Source organism: Tauraco erythrolophus, chromosome 2 (genome assembly GCF_009769465.1).
Source record: "Tauraco erythrolophus isolate bTauEry1 chromosome 2, bTauEry1.pri, whole genome shotgun sequence".
Taxonomy (NCBI): Eukaryota; Metazoa; Chordata; class Aves; order Musophagiformes; family Musophagidae; genus Tauraco; species Tauraco erythrolophus.
In genome coordinates, this window is record NC_141466.1 from 66884298 (window position 1) to 66906335 (window position 22038).

Here is a 22038-nt window from a genome sequence, read left to right on the forward strand (position 1 = left end):
ATGCACATAAAATATGAATTAGATTTTTTATATCATTATTTGCTACGTGTAAGCTTGCCATGTGGCTTTTCATGCGTGCCACATGTTTCTTGTATAAGCATCTACTATTAAAGACAAGTGCTGGTAGGTAGTATCACTAACAATTCACATGGACTAAGCTTGAAAGCTAACAGCTTTTCCAGCTGATGATAGCTGTCGTTGCTGTTGCTGTTTTGGTAGTCTCTTGTTGCCTTATATGTGGGATGATAAAAACATGAAGAACAGTTGCTGCTACTTTAATACTGCATGAGATGTCACATTTATGTGTTCCTGTGTTTTTGTGGTTGGTGAAAGACTAAATTCTTTCTTTTTGTAGATGAAAAAAAGGGCATTGGGAATATTTTAGTGCTGATTGTAAGAACACAGCTATCACTCATGCAGCTAAGATGTTCAAAGAGCAGTCTGCCTATTACAGCCAAAGCTGGAGAAGACATTTTTCAGGGAGTTTTAAACTTAAAAAAACAAAATAAGAGGGTTTTTTTTGGACTGAAGGAATGAGCGAGTGTCAGCATACTTTAAAACTCCGTTTAGTTTTTACTTATGGTACAGTAGTTATGGTTTAAATTTGATTACTGAGGCTTTTCTGATACACTTGCTTATAATTCATGCAATGACATGTGTCAGGGGTGTCTTATTTTTTTCCCAAATGGAAAGGCCAAGTGTGTTTTTTTTTTTTCCTGAAAGAGGTAACAATGAGCTGGTGCAGTCTTTCCTTTCATCTTGTCAATATGTCTCAGTTCTGATCATTTGAGACTATTGGTAGAGGGATCTGTATGATTGTCTTTGTGTCTTCTTAAGCTTGGGGCTTGGTATGGTCGGTCTTGGATTAAGAATTGGAGTCACGTCTTCTAAGTCTTGGTCAGGACCTCTATCTTAAAGTAATCCACTTCATTTACAAGCCAGAGTAAGGTGGACTAAATTCAAATCTACTTAGAGTTGAAAGGCTAGAAAACAATTTATCTACAAAGCTATCCGTTTCCAGAAATCTGTGCTACTTTGTTAAAATTTACAAGGGATAGTCCTTTATCGAAGATGAAACACACTTTTTTTTTGGCAGGAGTTTTAAAAACAATCTCAACCAAACCAGCACCACTCTAGTGAAGCCTGTTAGCTGAGTCTTCTAGCCATTTGTGCTGAGTTTTAAAAAAAACAAACCACAAACAAAACACCAAACCATCAAAGCAAAAATACAAACAAACAAAACAAAACAAAGAAACAAACAAAAAATAACAAACCCCCCCAAAAACCCAGAAGACAACAGCTATAAACATAACTTCACTATCTAGTCAAGCTGTCAGTTCAGCTGTTATCTGTTACTGAAACAGGACAAAGCCTACCAAGTTACCTTTTGTTGAGTTTTTGAGTTTTCTCTTTTAGTAATGCATAATGTAAAATAATTCCACTGTTCAGTATGTTCTTAAAATTAGATGTGCACCTCTTCCCTCTGCCTGCTCCCCTACCCTTTTTTGTTTGCTGATTCAACATTCAGGCACTTGAAAACTTGCCTGAAGTTGTCTTGCAGAAATTTAAATCTTATTCTCAACAGGGGGAAAAAAATTATGGAAGTGATTCCTATTCTTATTTGACATTTTGTTGTAACTTGAAATTAAATTTTGAGTTGTGCATCACTTATCAAATTCAGTAGTAGGAACTGGAAACGCTTTATATGTACTTTACATGTTGAGAATACTGTGAGCAGATTATCTGGATGATTTCAAATTTTGAGCAGGATATTAGCATTGACTTTGGGAATGAGATACAAATAGGTGTGCATGTACATAAGTGTTTTGCTGAGTAAGGTCTATTTATAAATAAATAAAATCTTTCACTGAAATCTAGAGATCTCAAGACTCATTATACTCTCTGGTACAAATTATTACTGGATTTTGGGCATGCAAACAGATTTCCCATAGATAAACTGGAGTGTGAACTGGTACTGCCTTATACACTCTTTCGTACTTGCATGTGTACATGCTTTTTCCTATACGAGATAGAATGTTGTTAATTCCCCTTTCTTTCGGAGATGGTATAACCAATGGAAGAATAAATGTGAGCACCTTAGCACATCCTTCAGAGTAGCTTAGTCACTGCAAAGTTTCTGTCCTGCCTTTTCTTGCGGAAAACTGATTATGTATCAAAGCCCTTATCTTTATCGATTTTTGTTAGTTGTTGATTTCAAGAGATATAGGGTTGGGAGGGAACTAAAAGAATCCACTAAGTTCAGGTCACTGAGGCAGGATTCTGTATTACCAAAACATTCCTGACAGCCTGCTGTCCCATCTGCTCCAAACTGTCTAGTGAAGGAGATCGTTGGGCAGTTTCCACAGAACTTATTTTCTTTTCTGAAAGTTACTCCCTTGTTTCTTTAGGGAAATGATGGCTGTGATAACTTGACTTTTTTTATTGTACAAGATTGTAGAAAGAGTGGAACAGATCAGTGTTAGTGACACTGGATATAATGTGAAAATTATGCTGTGGAGGATGTAGTTCATCAATTTTCTTATTGTTTAAAAAATAAGTAAATACTTCAAGACACAAACAGGCTTTATTTAGAAGCTGTGTAGATAGGTTTGCAGGCCCAAAAAGGCCCAGAAAATCCAAACTGGCAAGTCCTATTGTGGTATCCATGTCATCGTTGCAACTTAGCCATGGGATACTGAATTGTTCAAAATGTCTTCTTACACCTCCTTTACTTCTGATTTCTTTTTGAGTTTCCCCACAAGATGAAGGAAGAGTTGATCACCACTTGCTTTAAAGGAACTGGGTTAGTCGCTCTACCTTTTCACATTGATTATGGTTTCTAAAACTGTTATTAACATCTTATTTTCCACCAGTGTTTTGAGATTTTTTTTCCCCCTCCTCTCTTAAAAAGTGGTGTCTAAAAGGGGAAAAAACCAAACAAATAAACAAACAAACAAAAAACCAAAAGGAAGTTTTCTTGTTGAGCTCCTCTCATCAGTGAGACATACAAAAGCCATCTCCTTTTTTTTCTATATGTGGCAGGCCTGACAGCATCAGAGAGAACGAGTTAAACACTTGCCACCAGTATAGTTTGCATACCATTCTTTAGAAAGTTTTTCACCTTTACTTAAACAGCTGATTCTCTAAGTCTTCATTTTTACATTTGTCTCTTAAATTTAATCCTATTGGTTTTGGGGTTTCTCTATTTGATCAAGACTATCATGTTCTCTTCAAATGTTTGAGTGTCCTCCAGCTTGATGTCTTGGTAAATCGATATAAATACAGTTCCTTTTCTCTCACCTATGCTGAATATATTAACCTAAACAAAAATGGGTATAGCATATCTCTGTGGGACTCTTAAAATATCTTCTGTTTTCTTAGGGAGTCATTGTTATCAACTGCAGTTCACAATTCTCTGTACTGCAACACTTACTCTCTTCTAAGTTTACAAGTTCCATTGGATAATATGTAGGCAGCATCAGATTTTTTTGAAGCCAGATTGCTTTGATTCTGCTGCTTAATCTTTACTGATAAAGTCAGTTTTTCTGTGAAATTAATCAGGTTGGTATGTAATGATTTGTTCTTAATTAATCCATTTTGGTTGTCTTTTCACCTTGCTGCTCTTCAAGTATTTCTGGATTGACTATTTCACTTTGTTCAGAATCTCAGGTGTGGCAGTGGTTTCAGTGAAGAGTATGAAGACCAGATGCAGGATAATACTTTGTATACAGTGTAAACTGTGCTTTTAGGAAACTGACTGAGAAAGAACACAACAATCAACTCTTTTTAATCAGAACCCTTTGTGGTGCTGTTGACACAACCAAGCTGGTCAGTGAGGTTTTCAAAATCATAAATGCTTTGGATATTTTTGAATTTCTAGTTGCAGCCAAAACTAGTTTTCTAGTTGAAAATACCTTCAGGATCCTATCCAAAGTAGGGAATAGCTATATTTGGTGATGGCACAATCGTTAGCGTTGCTATTTTCAGGTTTAAAATATGCTTACACAAACAAAATGGAAGCGTTTTGCTGACAATATTTGCTAAGCATTTTTCCAGCAAGAAACAAAAATTACCGAGTCCTGATGATGTGAGTCATAAGTATGTCTTTTTTTAACTTTTTTATTTTTTTTTTTTTAGAACAGATTTCTCAAGTATACATTAAAATAAGTTGACCTTGAAGGAGACAGCTTTACTTCGGGCTAAAACAAACAGATGCTCAGCAAGGCTGTACTGATTATACGGTTTAAAAAAGTTCTGTTATTGATTTATGTCATACCTACAGATCAGTATATTTATTATAGTAGGCATTGAAGAAACGTATAACAAAAGTATAAGCTTCAAAATGCCTGTTAAAGCAATGAAGGATACCAGTTTCTTTTGTTAAGGTGTCTAGAATTTCCAGCTGATTCTGACTTCTTGGGACCAAGACTTCTAAAAGGCATACCAGATAACCATTGCCATGTGAAAATAAGACAATTAAAAAAACCTTTACTCAGATAGTCGTATTCTTTTTGCTGATTATGAAAGTAGAAGAGTATGATTTGTGATCATAATACATTCAGGTAAGTTTAGAATCAGTTTCGTGTGGGAGCTATGCCCCGTTCTATCAGAAAATAGAGGAGATAGCAGGATGGTATACAAGTGTGAATACGCTTGGAAACACTTTTGAAAAAGAAGACTAATGGCCAAGAATTGGCATTTGAAAATGGAGCCAGAGCTATACTCCTTACTTTCAAGACCTGAGACTGAGAAGGTCAGAAGTATGAGAGGTGAGTAGTAAAGTGCTGAGAGACAAGTTGTTAAACTATTTGACTAGTACTTCTGCCATTAGAAAATATGGGGAGAATCATTAAACCAAAAAACTAAGCTTCTGGAGAATGTGAAAGAATTATCAGAATTGCTATGAAAACAAGCTGTGTTACTCAAATTATACGTTGCCAAAATGTGTGCGTTGCCTGACCTGTAATGCTCCCATCACCTTAAGCCTCTGTGTATGTCACCAAGGACAAGGATTTTTTGGTCGTCCTCTTTGTTGTATAATCATAGAATGGTTAGGGTTGGAAGGGACCTCAAAGATCATCTAGTTCCAACCCCCCTGCCATGGGCATAATACAAATCACATGTCAGAAAGATAGCTTTTCCTTATCTGTACAGTTTTTCTGCTTCAGTCGCTATAAAACAGCCGCACAAAATATGTTCCCAGGGTTTGCTTTCTCCTTACTTTGTCTTCCCTTATTCAAAACAGTGAAGTCAAGTTTTAGCGTTCGTGAAGTGTCACAGTTGCTCCTCTAATAGTATGCAGACTTGAGTAGTCAAGTACGTTGCTTTGTACAGTCATATATGTATGGATATATATGTATGTGCACATAAATATATGTATACATAAAATCTTTATGAACTGAAAATCTGGAGACAATTTTTCTGCGGCAACCTGTGTAGACAGACTTACTCAGAGCTGCCACAGAGACCAGCGCTCTTTGAAGGTGAATGTACGCATGTTCTGTTCCATCGGAACAGAGGAAAAGGTTCCCTACGTGAGTTCTTGGAAGGGCTGTGGATCTCCCCTGCTAGGACATTTGCTAGTAGTCAGGAAAGGAAAGAGTTTACAGGTTAAGAGCATGAAGTTAGTTTTCCACCATCTGACCTTTCTCGCACGCCAGCACAGAGCAGCTTTTCTGTAGCATCAAAAGATGTTATTGTTTGCCAGGATAACTATGCTAATAAATCCTCTTGTACAAATGTATCTATTATGTCATAAAAAAAAAAGCGTGCTGCTATAAGTGTTTTATTAGTGTAACTGCATTTAAACTAGGCCTTTTTCCGTCATTACTGTCTATAAAAATTTGCATTTCTAACATATTCCACTACTTTTCAGTGTTGCCTAGGTCCTTAAGGTGCGCTGTAATAGCAAGTGACAACAGAAGTTCTGTTCTGTAATGTAGCAGTGGAAGAGAGAGACAGCTCTCGGCACCAGGCTGTTAATTAAAAAGACTTTCAAACGTGTATCATCCAAAAGATTTATTTTGTTTTTCTGAAATCTATGGGTGGTTTTGTTTTTCTCTTCCTCCATTAACTTTTTTCTACAATTACTAAAGTTGATATCAAGTAAGTATGATCTGATATGCTTCAATGATCTTTCTAGGGTCTTGTTTGGAGTTACTAGTTATTTATTCATGGGTATTGTCCCTGACCGGCATGTGGTGACTGTTTGTTTGAATGCTCCGTCTACTGTAGTACAAAGCAAACGGAGTTTGTATAAATGCAAGTGCTGATCTGGTCAGATCCTTGATGTGCAGCATGAATGATGGTAGAACTAGGCTATCCTCAGAAAAATCACTTCTGCATGTCAAATTAAGATCTTAGTTTCATATGGTGTAGCAAAGCGTAAGGCTTGTGTCAAGGGGTATTTTATGTGTGGATGTTGTATATTTGGGCATAGATTAATCTTTAGAATATTTCTTAGAAAAAGCAGAAGAAGAAACAAAATTAGTGGTGTATTTTTCTGGAAGACAAGCCAAACTCTTACTGAACCAAGGGAAAAAAAAAACAACCCGCCTGAGAATTTACAGATACGTATTTTTTGATATGCCATACATTCTGACTACAGTTCATTGCTTTGGTGTACTAACTTGACTACATTACAAGTGTAGATGGGTGCATAGCTCACTAATGAATTGTTTTACTATTTTACTTTCTTTGTAGGATTGCTACATATTTCTTTGTTTTTGAGAGAAGCCTTAATATCACTGGTTTCTAGATATTGTTGTCTTCAGAAAAAATGTAGATATAAATCTTATTAAAATAAGTGATTCATGAATTGCCCACCTAAAGAGTGCCTAGCTATACTTCTTTCTGTTGCAGAGAATAACAGATGAGAATTTCATGCTAGTACCTGTTAGGAGTAAGAGTAATTTTCATTACCAAGTTTTCTTCATTTATGTTTGATTGACAAATACCCCTCTAGTCCCCTAGTTTTCTTTATAAGAAATATAACTAATCTAATTTGTAACGTAAGTGTTCAGTCACCTTATTCACTTCTGCTTAATAGTGTAAAGAAGTTTACCATAATGAGCAGCTCAGAACAGTTTACTTTCTGAAAAACAAGTGAGTCCTGGTAATGCTCAAGTGTGGTTTGTAACATTCCAAAGAACAACAAATGCTAAAATACACTATTTTTTTGAACTTGAGTTTCAAAATAATAGAATACGAATCTGACATCAAGAAATGCTGATTTGAAATACATATGAAATAGGTTTCTGGTGAAGAGAGAATTTGAGAGGTACTTCTTTAAGAATTCTGGTGAGATACACAAACCACCTTCTGTAAGCTCTCTGAACATAACTAGCATGCTGCTCAGTTTATTCAAAAAGGACTGTAAATTCTGCAAGTTTTAACTTGATATGTTTGCAGGTAACATGATTGATGTGTAACTCTAGAATGAAAGGAGTATTTAGAGCTTTGGCTATCAGTTCACCAGCTCTTATTCCTTAAACAAAGACAGGTCAGATATTAGTCTTGTCCTCTGTAAGTGTTACAGTTCCTGACTCCATCCTATGAATACATACAAACTCAGAAAATATTCTGATACTTGAATGCTTATCAATCGCTAAATTAGAAAAAACATAATAGTGGAGGGGGGCTAGCCTATCTGTCATGAAAAAAAAAAATCTTATAGCTTCTCAGAGGTATATCATATTATAAATGCATTAGAAATGTTTTGCTCTGAGGATATGTAGCATTCCTATAAAGGTTAAATCAATAAAAATGATTTGGCCACATTCCTAAGCATGGCTAGAACAGGTAGCCCGTTGTTTAAGGTACCCTTGAATTTCTGGATCAGATTATTATGGTGCAGCAAAAAGGCTTACTAAAGGCTTCTTACTGTCTGCAGACGTTCTGTGTTTCTATGTGAAGATATCGTCAGCCTAAAAAAACCTTCAGATTTTCTGTGCTACAGAAAAAAAAGAGTATTTTTATGTATATAGATCTCAAATGTTGTGCTGTGTGTGCTGTAAGTTTTAAAGGAAGTTTTGCAACAAGAAGGGGTGAAGACACATCAGTAATTGATAACAACCAGGTATGTAAAGAAGAAGGAGACATCTTTTAAATCAGTGTTGAGACTAGTAAAATTGTTGCCCATCTCAGTATCTTTATTAGTTTGTTTATATTATTCTTATTTTATGTGTATCTGATCAAGTGGAATAGCCGTTATATTATGTATATTTACTACATTTAGCCAGTTCAGTAAGCAAGTAGGATTATTAAATGTGATGATAGAAGATTTCAAACAATTGTTAGTTCAAATTCTTCTAACTTTATACATAGCTGATAAAATTTAGTAGCCATTAAGTAGTGTTTATTTAATACATCTGGTTCATTCAGTAGACAGTGTTGAAGTCTGACAGTAGACTTTTTATAGATTTAAGTGCATTTTAAAATCCTTCATGCACGTTGAGGAGCTACTGTATATTATTGTTACAGGGCAGATTTGTGTCTTACATTGCATGCATGTGCTATGCATCTACGCTCCTGACATTTTTATATAGGTTTTATGGAGCACAAGCTTACTGTAAGAACATGTCACTAAGATTAGAGTTCAGATTGTATGGGTATTTTAAATTTATTTCACTCAGTCTTACTGTGCCCTTTAAGAATACTGGAACTGAAAACCAGTGCGTTTTTTCTATTTTTCTTTGTTTCTTCCTTTTTTCTTTTTTTAAAGTGTGAGAAAAGTTATATTTTTTTAAGACACATCGTAAAATGTAAAATGAAGAAGAGCAATTCTGATAATAAAGTAAAGCACACACTACTGGTAACTAGGACGATATGTTTCAAGATGTTTTTCAGTTGTGAAAATTTGATCGGGGAATTAACCGCACATCCGGCTACATACATCTTTGATCAGAATTGGAACATTCCAACTTGTGTGTGTGTATATGTAAGCTGGCTGCACCAAGTAGATTTTCTACATGTGCACTACACATGTGCCTTGAAATTACTTGGTAAATTAATATTATAATTTAAAGTCACAAAATTATGCTTTTTTCAAGCCTTTGTTTTGTACCTAATGAGCATTATGATAATTTGTCTTTGTATCTGGGCAAACTCAAGTCTTCATTTATTTTTAGATGTATTAATACATATTTAGATGGCTCAGCTGTAATTAAGATTTTGATTTTGCTCTTAAAGGTATTATTAAAATGTTACTTTAATGAGTTTAGAACCCCGAATTATTACAAGTTCATGACTGAATTAATTGCTATATGGAATTACAGAATATGATTTTAGGTCCTCGTCCTGAAATACTGTAAATTTAAAAGTTGTTCTAGTGTTTTCATATGCAATACACAGTGTTGCATTAGAAAGATACTGTTCTTGCTGCAGTATGAAAATGATTCGTCCTCTGAAAGATTTCCGATTCGATGCTAAATTAGTTTATTTTTTTTTTTGCTACCTAGATGGTGTTATTTTATTATTCACAAATGACTGGACATTAGTCTGAATGTTAGTTTCTTTAATAAAATGTCAGTATAAAGAGTATGCCCTCTGAATTTGTTTTAGTGTTTCTGTTTATGCCTTTTAATCAGAAAAGGGGAAATAAAAATATACTGAATAGCAAGAAAAATATAGCACTTAGATTTGAATGTACAGAGTTGGATGTAAGAGGGGTGGAAAGGAAGCAAAGTGAATGCCCTTTATGCAGAAAATCCTTTTGGGAAAAGAGAACATTTTTACTGGTGTATACTAAGGTACGCTGCCTAAGTAACTAGTTGCTGCTTTCTGGTCCTGTCAGTTTTAAATAAACCATTCATTGTTATGGCTTGATTCTTCCGCGAATACCCAAACAGAGCGGAGTTAAACTTTGATACCACTGATTGGAAAAACACAGATGATGAACTCCCTCTTAATGTGAATTTATACTGATGGTCTTTACTTAGAGGAAACAAGTTTTGCAGATTGTGTTAGGAAGTAAATATACTGCAGACTTTAAGTACTCTATTACAAAGCTGCTCCTATGTTTGAGTATTATACAACAGCTAGTAGCATTAATTCGTCAAACACTTGTTAATAGAGAGTCACGAAGCTACACCATACGTGTCCTTTCAATGTTAAAGACCAAGTGTGACACTTTTCCTGCCCCCTGCCCCCTAAAATTTTCTCTTTAAAGGTTGAGGATTCTCAGTTGAATAGATGATGCATTTGAATGAAAGCAGTTACTCGTGGAATTTATACAGAAAATGCAGCAAGGTACAGTTCAGTATTATGGCTCACCTAAAAGGCTTTTTGAGACACGATAAACTAAAATAGCAAATTATGACGCAGTCTTCAGAATTAGTTTTTTTTGTTGGTTATGTCTTACAATGCCTTTTAAGTTCTGTGGAATCCTGGCTACTTAATCTGTGTAAAATTACTCTTGCTGATTCTACATGAAGGTTGGTATTTTTAGTAAATTATTGATGTATTATAGTATTAATACAAAAATAATATTGTGAAGTAATATCAGTTCTTGGCAGAAAAAAATCTGCATTTCACATCAGAATTCTTTCATCGTAAATATGGTGTCTTTTTTTTTTTTGATCACTTTCATAAGAAATATATTGCACTGTATCACAAACAGCAGCTGATCTACAAATAACACTACTTTGGCAAAAATGTATACTTTCATTTTGAAAGTGGAGGTGAGTTAAGATTGGCTGGTCTGATGTCCATAAAAGCAGTTTCTGTCTTCATGGGACTATGGGAAGAAACAAGAAGATACCAAGAAGCTTACTTCCAAACATCCATTTCCTCAGAAATATTGCCAAGTATTCTAAAAATGAGTACTTCTACCATCTAATATTTCACTACTAGCACTAATGCTTACCATTTATAGTGTTCCACATAATAGCTTTAATAGACATTCCTTACAAATTGTAGTACAGGATCCTTGCTGCAAGTTCCTACATTGCATATTAGCAGAGTAAGTAGAGATATGTGAAGAGTTGTAAACATTCTTTGGGTATTTGTACTACTGGCAAATCTGAATGCAATAGCATATTCTCTTTTACAACTTCAGTATTAGTGCAGAAAATATTGTACCAATACAGACGTTATTTCTAAATTTACACTGTTACTATTTTGTTGGTTTTTTTTTTACTTGAAGAATTTCAAAATTTGGGAAGTATGGATTAGTAGGAATTAGAGGTTTAAACTGTATACCTATGCATGTTTGCACATACACAGCTCATTAACATTTCTTAAAAGAAAGAATACCCTGTTCTAATACCACACATGGATGCATTAAAATATCATACTTTTTTAACTCTGTCTTCTCTGATTTGTATTTAAATGAATTACAGATATTTTAGGAGGTTAATGCTCTCTGGAAGTGAGAGCATTATATGCCTCTATACTTGGGTATAATTATTTGTCGATATTGTTTTTCCTTAAAAAAACCCGCAAAACAACTCTCTATTTTGCTTATGTGCATAGGGTCATATATATTAAATGTGTTTGATCAAGAAATTCAATTAAACAATTAATAGTGACTTGTAATGTCAGCCTGCTGAGACTTGTTATACCTGACTCACTTTCAGAAGAATTGTACCCAGCATATGGTCGTTGGGGTATATGCATGTACATATACAATGAAAATTAAATACAATACTAATAAGATGTGTTTGCATCTATATGCATGTACATGCATATAGGTGCAAACACATCTTATTAGTATTGTATATAATTTTCATTGTGGTCAAGGCTAAGTCATTTTCCTTTGAACAATAAAATCTTATGTAACTAGCAGTGGCTCTGTCTTTCTGTGGATTTAGATGTAAGCTATCTGACCATGAGAGATAAGTAAACAATGGTTTGGCACGCTTATGGTTCAAATAAATTCTGGGGAAAATAGACGTATGTAAGGTCATCAGCTTTTAACTTTCCTTATTCAAGAAAATGAATGATAATAAATTTTAAGTCATTATGAAATGCTAGCAATTCTGATGAAATATGATATGTGAAATAAGTTAGTGTCCATCAGAAATATAGTAGCCATATTTGAATGAATTAGTGTCAAAATAATTTTGCCACGGGGTTTTTAGCTATAATATGTTAAAACTATAGTTAATTGCAGAACTGCCTGACCTTAATGAATATGACGTTTTTTAAAAAGAGGCAGACAGTAGAAGAAACTGGTTTTAGCCCTTGCTGTAAAAAAAAGTGGTTTTATTACAGATGAAAAAATATTCTTATAGAAAACTGTTAAGAATACAGTAAATATGATATGGAAATACCTTACTTTTTAAAGCACCATGTATATCTAAAGGAGAATGTAACCTTTTTCCCTTTAATCTTTTGCTCTGCTAAAATTAATTTTTATATCTAAAAATGTTTAATGAGGAGTAAGTTGCGCAGAATAATTTAATTGCTCTGAATAAAATAACTTCAGGAGTTAAAGTGAGTCAGTAGAAAACCTGTGTTTTTTTCCCTCCTGGGGCAAGTTCATACATGAAATAAGAAACTTATAGCTACGTGAGGAAGGCTAGAACAGTACACAGTATGCTAACAAGCAGAATAAAAAAATATATACAGCAAACAGATGCATGAAGAATGGATTTTTTTATTGGAAGTGTTAAACTGTTTTACGATACAGTAACTGGAGTTTATTTTGTCTTTGTGCTCATCTTTTAAATATTCTCTTTAGTGTGTGCTTTTCAGTATGTTAAGTGGCAGGTCTTATATTTATTTGTAGAAGAGAGCATGTTTATGTAAGGAAACGTGCTCTTAGTTTTAAGCTTTATTAACTTAAAAACAAAAACACCTGAGAGGAGAAGATAGACCCCTTAGTCTGTTCCCCATAAGACTTTATAAGGCTGTTTGAAAGAAACGTATACAATAGAAACTAAAGCTATTGTATATAACATGAGCAAAAATTAATTTTGTTGATAACAGTAGTTTCTTGTGGGGGATTCTGTGGCGGAGGAGGTAAATGTTTTCTGCATATTGTGGGTGTCTGCTGTCTCCGGATGAAAATCTGTGGTTAATTCCTAAGTCTGGCAAAATTTACAAGGAAAATCTCTTCGAAATAGTGCACAGTTTACTAATTTATTTTTGAGTACACTTATCGGAATAAATGTATTTATTTCTTTTTGACAAATTAACTTTTTTAGTATTAAAAATAACGGTTGGATATTTTCTTCTTGAAATTTCTTATCTGGTTGAATGAAACTTGGATTATTTCAGTGCTGAAGTTAAAACCTTAAAATGCTTCAGGTTTTACCATCTTAAACTCACTATTTATCTTGAGGCTGCCTTAATTAAAATATTATATACTCTAGGGCATATTAAACATGGCCATTTATTGTAATTCTTATTAATGGAGTGTATTTAATGAGTTTTCAGAACCAACTCCATCACCTACAACACACAATGTTGATATTTATTAAGTACATAGAGTAAAACATACGCATGGTCTAATTTTCAAGAGGTACCCAGCACTGACAGCTGCCGTTGGCTCCTGTAGGATCCAAGCAGGAGAAATGCGGGTGCTCAGCACCTTTGCAGCTTGGCAAGCATAGGATAATTCCTCCTTTCCTTCTCTACTTTAATTTCCACCGGGGTGTGCTGGACTTGTGCATAAAAGAATGCTGAATTTTGCTTGTATTTTCAGCCTCTTGTGTTAACTTACAGTTTTAGAAAGTACTTCTCCTTAGTTATTATTAATGCTATCCCGTTGATGGGTGCGTGCCACAAGGTGTGACGCGTCCTTGAACACAATTATTATCTGTCTGCATTGCATAGTTAGCATCTCTTGCAAGAATTATTTACTGCTTTATTTTTCTCTCTGTACTTAAATGGATACAGTATTAAATGCTCATTATTTACTTAAGACTGCTCTGAGCTCTGTGTTATTCATAAAAAGTACAACTGTGTTCTGAAAAGCAATCGGGAAAAATAAAGGTATAAGGTGCAATTTTAAGATTAATATTAGTCTGACCGTGACCAAGAAATCACACTGCTTGAGAGGAATTTCTGTATTATTGTTCTGCTCTTAATGTGGGGTGGCAGAGCCTTTAAATATTTCTGGTAGAGTAGTTAATACAGCATGGAAGTTTGATATTTGTACAGTTTGTAAAGGAATTTGAGGTGTTACCCTATTTTGACTTCAGTTTTCAAGTATGCACTGGTGCATCATTAATCATAGGAAATGCAAAAATAAATAATATAGTCCCTTTGGATTTTTCATGTGAATACTTACCTTTTCCTTTTTTTGTATATACAGTTGAGGTATTTAGGTAACCCCTAACCTTTTGCTTCAACAAGGAGGTACAGTATAAAAATATTACCACAGTCTTCATATGAGCAGTTCTCTCTAAGAAAACCTCTAGATGAATATTTATTGAAAAAAAGCAAAGTTGCAATACAGAATGACTTAGCTTGGCCTGAATATTATATTTTAGACCACCAGTGAATAAAATTAAAAGCACATGGATTGCGAATAACTAGAAAAGGTTGTAATTGATTAGCACTGCATGAAAGTATTGAAGTGGGGTAAGTTTTGATTTGTGAATGGTTCTATTCAATAGAGATTAATCCTGTATGTTTGATAAAATCTTAGTGCCCCTAATGAGTTGGGTTGTTTTTTTTTTTTTCCTCTCCCTGGTTTATTTAGCCATCAGGTATTTTGATATTCTAACAAACAGGAACATTTTGATCTGAGTGAATTTTACATCAGTGTAGTTGATTTAAACAATATTGGTTATTAATAGTTCATTTGAGACAGATAATTAAACAGGTCAGTGCATTTTGCTGCCTAAGAATCCCGTAAGGGGTGTAGTGCAATTCTGTGTGGTTTAGGGGTTTCATATACCAAAAGCCGTAGTGAGAAGCTTACAGCTTTCCTATGCACATGAGAATAGTCATTCTTGCATAGTTTTCAGTATTATTTTTTTAAAGTCCTGGTATTTTCAATTATATTCTATGCAAAGTGTAGTGATTCCTGAGTTTTTGCTTAGGATTCACAATAATACGAATATGTTAAACAGAGCTGGAACATGCGGAAAATTTCTGCTTTATATACAAAGATAATCAAAAAGGGTCTGTTTGTCTTATCAATATCTTATTTAAAATAAAAAGCTAAGATTCCTTACCAAATAGTAAAGCAGTTGAGAATTGAAATTTACAAAAGGTTTATTTTTTTAAGAATAAATGAGCAGATACTGAGGAGTACTTTAATATAAGCAAAGTAAATTTTTTGTTGTCAACTTGAAGACTTTCATTTAGATTTACCGTGTCTGTCTGTGGGTATCAGCTTCCAGAAGTCACATGTGAAATAATTGATTAAATTATCAGCCAAATTTTGATCTGATTTACTTTCTTTGGTGAAATCCTCCTATGAAGAGGCACAGAACATATGTGAAAACACCTTTTTTAAAAAAAATAGAATGGTAACTATTGTGGGAGGCATTTCAAAATTGCGTAAACAATGTTTGCCAAATTTTCTAAAAAATATGCTGTTTGTTTTTTTGCATAGTGTTTATTTTGAGCATTTTTTTCTTCAAATAACATGGATGTGGATATAAGATCTTTTGGTGGTTGAAATGAATGCCCTTATATCTAAAAGCCGAAGAAGGTTTACCTAGACATGATGCAGTCAAAACCTGTATATAGCTACCATAAGGTAGAAATGCTCCGGATGTGAAGCAGAGTATCTCATTAATTCCTCTTCACTACTCTTGCGTTCCCTTTCATATGAAGTCAAAAATACATAGACAAAAATAACTGAAACAAGAATATTCAGAAATATGGCTAATGACATAGATTAACAACCGTGTGAGTTATTAATCATTATTTTCCTTCCCTATTATTACTTGTCATTATGTTTCATCAGTTAATTCTTGAAGAGAAATATAATTACTTTCAACAGTCCTGAAAGGAATAAGGTGGACATGGGAGTAGGAGATATAGACAGTACAGAAAGGAAGAACAGATTGTGCATTCTGACGTACTGCTGCACCATGGGTAGGAAATGGCAAATTCGTGAGCTACTTGGGTCCTCTGGCTTTTACTCTTTTTAATATATACTGTCTCCTTTTTATAAAGGTGATTTTTTAATTTTGTTTTTAGCTTAAGATACATTGCTTATGTATTGATAGAGTTTATGAAATTTTGTAGTCCCTTGCATCCATTGTTTGTGTCCAAAGTGAAATTTGTGTACCTAACCCTATTTAGTGATGTTTGGGGAAAAGTGTTATTCATGTTACAGTACTCCTCACTCGCTTTAGGAATGATCAAAAGTAGATGAATTAAGCAGTCAGCACTCCGTGTTTTGATAATTTTAGCCAACTAAATATCTTATAATCTCTTTTGGAAGTAAAAGCAAAAGAAAGTCCCTATACATGTAAACTGTATTTCCTGTTGTAAACACTGGGATAATGTGGTCTGGCTACACTTCTGCTCTGCTTCATTCAGACAGCAGTTTTAGTAGAAAAGCTGCTTACCAGTTTTGCGTTAGCATTTCAGCTCAGCGTTCGGTGTGTTATAGCTACATGACCAGCCATAGGTTGTGTTATCTCTTCTGGTATCTATAGATCATAAATTAAATTGGTCTCTCTCCTGGAAGAAGCTATTCTTCATTTCTTTTCCTACACACAATCTTGCAGTTTATTCATGTGCTTAACTGGGAACCAGTCAAAAGCGTGTGAAGTAGGAGGAGTAAAAGGAACCCCAGTCATCATTTCATTACAATACACGCTTAATTGGGATGCACATACTGAAAATGGTTCTAGCATTATTGTTTTTCTTAGAAGGGGGGCAGGAGAGGAAAAGAAATAGATTTAGCTACGGTCCTAACATAGTTTCAACATGATGGACACCATTAAGAAAATCTTGTAAGTTTTCAGAATTTTTTTTCTTGATCTTTCAGAATTTTAGATTAGTTTTCCTGATCTGTCCCAGTAAAAGATGCTTTGAAAAAAAAATTTCAATGTACTTCTTACTACTCGTCAGGGATGACTTAGAATACATTATTTTCCAACATGCTTTAAAATATCATTTTATTTTACTTGCAGATAAATCACTTAAAGCTATATTCAGTTTTATTTAATATTTTGTGAGTGATGTGCTCTGTACTGATTTTAAGACTGTATCTGAGAGGAAGAAGCTTTTCAACGTAAGCCATGATAGAAGTCCAATTTTATAGCATATTTATGATTTTTATGGGGATGTATGTATGCTGTGTATATAAATAATTGCCTCAGTATAGATATATGATTTCTTAAAGGAATCTGTGTTTATGGTTCAGAAGAATATCGAAGTAAGCATTTGGCAGTGCTCTTCTACAGAGTTCTTTAAATCCCACTTTCAATTTAAGCTTAAATTCATCAGCATGTTAAATCATGTATATTTTTATTTCATACCTTAATATTTTTATGCATGAATGTTTTGCCTTGTTTATAATAAGTATAATGAGAAGAATTTGCTTTTACAAGTGAATATATTATCAAACATGCTTTGCTGTGAAATGAGAGCAATAAAAGACTAGAGAACTGCAGATTTATGCTGATAACTTCATCTGATATATATGCTTAAAAATAAGATGTCTGGAACAATGATAGGGCAGTTATGGTTAGGATAGTCTGCTATATACTACAATGCTACTCCTTTTCATCAGGTATGGGGAATAAGCAGTCAAATCATATAATTCAAGTCTCTTACAATACCTTTCGTTAACCAATCATGGTGGATACATCTAAAAGTGTTATGCTTTGTACCGGAGTTCTTCATAAGACATTCTGTGCTGTTGTTGGTTAACTCACTAAATACTTTATCTTTTTTCCCTAAGATAATATTAAACATTATACTAAATCTTATTAGATCCTTCCAAATTTGCGTAGCTACACCTTGAACCAGGTGACAGCTGAGCACACCTGCCGTCAAACACCATGGACTAAGCCACTGACTTCATTTTGCTCAGCTTGTCAGCTAACAAATTTGTTCATAAATCTACAGAAGTTATTTACGGTGACTTTCCCCCCCACTCCCCCCAAACCAGAGATGCTATTTTAACACCCTAACATCCCATTCAGCAAGTTTTTGTTTAGATAGCTATAACCAGCATTGTTAAAAGTAAGAAAACTCCCGACAACGGAAAACAGGAGCTCAAATATTGCAGTACTTACCCCAAAAGAAGTTTTGCTGACATGGTGTCACTGAACTGAACAGGCTGTTTGATGCCATAGTCCCTCTCGGATCACGCAGAGCTTTCACCTTCTGGTGTAAATACTTCTTGGATCCTCAAACTGAAAACACAAACCATAGCCAGACCTTGTTTTAGTTTTACAGTGTTCCTGGATTGCATAGACTCTATAGTTGGTTTTTTCCCTGTCAAAAAATTGTGTAGCACTGGTAACATGTGAAAAGCAAGGAAACAAAACAAAAAAAAAGAGAATGAGCAAATATTTGAAGGACCTACTATTACTGCATAGACTGTGGTTAGAGAGCACTTACTGACTCTGTTGGTCTCAGTGGCTGGTAGTGACCTGCGGAGATTAACCATTTAAAAACCAGAGCCTTCCGTGCTGTCCTCCTGGAGAAAGTTTGCACCGCACTTGTGGTTCTGTGGTTGTTTGTGAGGCGAATGAAGCATTCACACAATCCAAAAAAGCAAAAGCTTTAAAACTCCTTTTTTTTGCAAGCACTGTTACTGGAGCGAGCGAGTCATGTGGCTGTGACATCAGAGGACTCCAAGTAGGACTGCCTACACTGTGGCTTTTTCTTTCTCTCTCCCCTTTTTTTTTTTACCCTTTTCTTTTTTTTTTTCTTTTTTTTTTCTTTTTTTTTTTTTTATATTTTGACAAAAGACCCGTGGTAAGGCCCTTCCTGGCATCCAGAAGGATATAGCTTTTTAATTTTTTGTGACTCATGAGGATTTGGAGAGAGTACAAAATGCTGTAAGAGCCCAAACTTCTGTACAGTTAAAGCATATGGACAGCAGAACTTTATTTGTACTGTCAGTTCAGGTTCCCCCCACTCTTCTTCCCCTCTCCTTTTTTTTTTTCCTTTCTTTTTCCTCCCCTTCCCTCTCCCTCCTTCATTATTGTGTCTGTGGAAAAGTGAGCAAAATTGGCACAAGTGGCTGTGTGAAATTCTGAACAACAGTGATGATTTACAATAATTTACTTCTTTGGATTGTATCACGATCTTGGGTCTGCTTCATATTTGCTGGGTGGCTGGATTCCTTCTGTTTTACTTTTTCTCCTTGTCTTTCTATACTTGTGAATCTGTAACTCATTGTAAGAAACTTTACCTTTCCTAAGGTCTAGTAGCAGACTGCTTGTTGGGGTTGTGTTTTTTACTGTAATTGGCTGTCACAGAAGTGTTAGTCTGGGGATTCCTTTGCAAGTCTTAAATCATGTCTGCCTTGCTTTACATGTCTTCAAAACTACTTGGCAGTTTTATGTAATGCAAATTAAGGGCAATTATGTTTCTTTTATATTTGGGGCAAAATATGTCATTTGGATATCATAACTAGTTGTGTACTGCAGCCTAAGTGATGCTTTTGAATGCCAGTATTGGTAGGATTTAATGTAGACGTTGCATAACAGAACAAACTGTGAGAGCTGGGAGGTTTTGATTGCACTTATATTAATTGCTTATTATAGTTTCAGTGTTTAAGAGAAATAGAACTGTCTTAGACTTTTTGGAAGACTGTAAATAACTTTATTCACCAGTTAATGTTAACACTTGGTTTAAAAATGAAACATAAATCTGATGCATATGTAAGATTTAAATTCTTAATAGCATATGTGTGCATGTGTGTATAATATTTTTTTATATACTTAACATATTGTAACTTTGACTTTGATTGTGTAATATAAGCCTTTACTGTACCAGTACAGAGTGGGTTAACAAAAGCAGTATTTTTTTGTTTATAATAGAGGCTTTGAAATAAATTGCAAAATGCTGTGTGTAGTAAGGAATAATGTGCACAGACAGTGTGTATTAGTAGTCTTGATTTGCTCACTCGGATTCAGAACAAAATTGGAAACATCTTTGAGAAAGTATCTTATTTTTTGCCTCTTTGGACGTTATGCCTAGAACTTTTCTTATTAGCCTGATTGTATCACAGATGCACTGAATTTTTTAGTTTTAGCTGAGTGATTTTTAATTTTTTTCTTTTTTGTCATCTATATTTTTGAGAGCAGAAGAATCGTGTAAAAAGCTTTCTAGATATTGTTCAGCTTTTATTTGTAAAATAAAATACATCTATTTGAAGCTGCCATCCCTCCTTTTTTATTTTCCTCTTTGTACTCAGCTTTGCCAGTAAGAAATTGGCCAGGAATGATGTGAGATGAATAGCTGGAGGTGTGGGTGGAGAGCAGGTTCTCTGTTTTGTGGGGATGGATTAAAAATAGGAAAGGAGATTTCAGTAAAAATTGCAGATTGTGTTTTGATTTTTTATAATGCATTTATCAAAGCAACATACAACCCTGTTCATAAAAACTATTTTCATAGTATTTGTTGTAAGGTAAATGGCATTGTTCTTAATTCAATATTTGAAAGTTATTAGGTATTGCCAAATTTATAGAATTCTACCTTAAAATGAAAAAGGAAAAAGTATGAGTGCTATTTAGTTCTCCTAATGATGAATTGCATTTATTTCTTTATGTTTTCATGGTATGGTTAAGAACATCAATGGAAAAAAATTAAAGGTATAAAAACAATGGAAAGAATAGCAATCTTTTTTATAGGAACAAAATATGTTTGTATGCATTACAGTTTTAATCAACTTTTGATGCAGCAAAAGCTTTTGGAGGCTGCTGCCTCCGTTGTTTGTGAATCTCTCAATTGTAAGCACAATATTTCTTCAACTACAGTTATGCATTGAAGATATTTATCAACTTCTATTTGATAGTAGGTAAATTCAGTATTTTTGTATAGTAGATAACTCGTGTCTTGATCTTAAATACTTCTTTTCATATGAATCCAGTTGTTTGGTTTTTAAAACTCCAGAATTTATTCTTAGTCACGTCTGATATTAGAATATTGAACTTTCTAGAGAGGTACGAATTTTAAAAGTTACTGCACTGAAATACTGTGCTAAGGCTTTCTATGGAATGAATTTTTAATACTTTCGTTCGTGTACGCAAAGTTATTCTACAACTTTGTTACTGTTTTTTAATATGATACTTTTATAAGACTTTTTTTACTGCACATACTTTTTCACCTGTGCTATTAAGATCAAGACCAGTGTAGGGAGGTCTTCCTTTAGTAAGGCAAAATCCATTAAAAGCAGGGAAACAAATAGTTTAACAGTAATTCACATGTAGTTTGCAGAAGCTGTCACTGAAAAAATGCTGGGGTTTTAGTATAGAGACATTATAAAGCTAAACTTTGTGCAGTCCTAATAGCTGTGAAACTGACGGTTTCTTTCAGTATAATTTGCACTTCTAACGAAGCAGTTGCATGAATCCTGAAAATCCAGTGTATAAACCAGTGTCTTGATTGCAGACTTATGTTTGACAGTCTTTTGTTTAAGAGGCAGATCTACAAAAATTGAAGTTAACTTACTGTTCCATAGGGGATGCTTTAAGTCACAATTAGCCTTACAAAAGAAGTATTATGTTAAGGAATTTCTCTGGTAAACGATGAGCTTGATCTTTGACAACAAATTCAATCGTATTTAAAGCCAATTGTAATGCAACACTGAAAGCTAATTGCATCTTTCACTTCTTTTGAAATGTGTTTTGAAACTTTTCAGCCATGCTTTATCTCCAAACATTTTGCCTTATGTCACTCAAAGTTCATATAGCACACAAACAGTATGATACCCTGCTGAAAGTTTTATTTGTACTTAAATGTTTGTTTCTGTGCTACAACTGGAGAGATTGAAATATTCTGCTTAAAGCAATATGATGACAAACTTGTTAAATTGCACTTATAAGTTTTACAATATATACTATAACAAGATGTTGATTTTTATAATGCAGAAAATCCTAATGCGATTTTGTCAAATGCAGGTATTAATTGTAGGTGTTGTTAATGTAGCTGTTTATACTA

The 22038-nt window shown here is 34.2% G+C and overlaps 1 protein-coding gene across 1 annotated transcript in view; it reads right to left on the reverse strand.

Moving 5' to 3' along the window:
• RUNX2 (RUNX family transcription factor 2) overlaps positions 1-18216 on the reverse strand; it is a 156950-nt gene extending 138734 nt beyond the window's left edge. The window contains 1 exon segment of the mRNA XM_086623880.1: positions 18159-18216. Coding sequence (XP_086480006.1) covers positions 18159-18216 — 58 coding nt within the window.
• Between the last annotated feature and the right edge of the window lie 3822 nt (positions 18217-22038).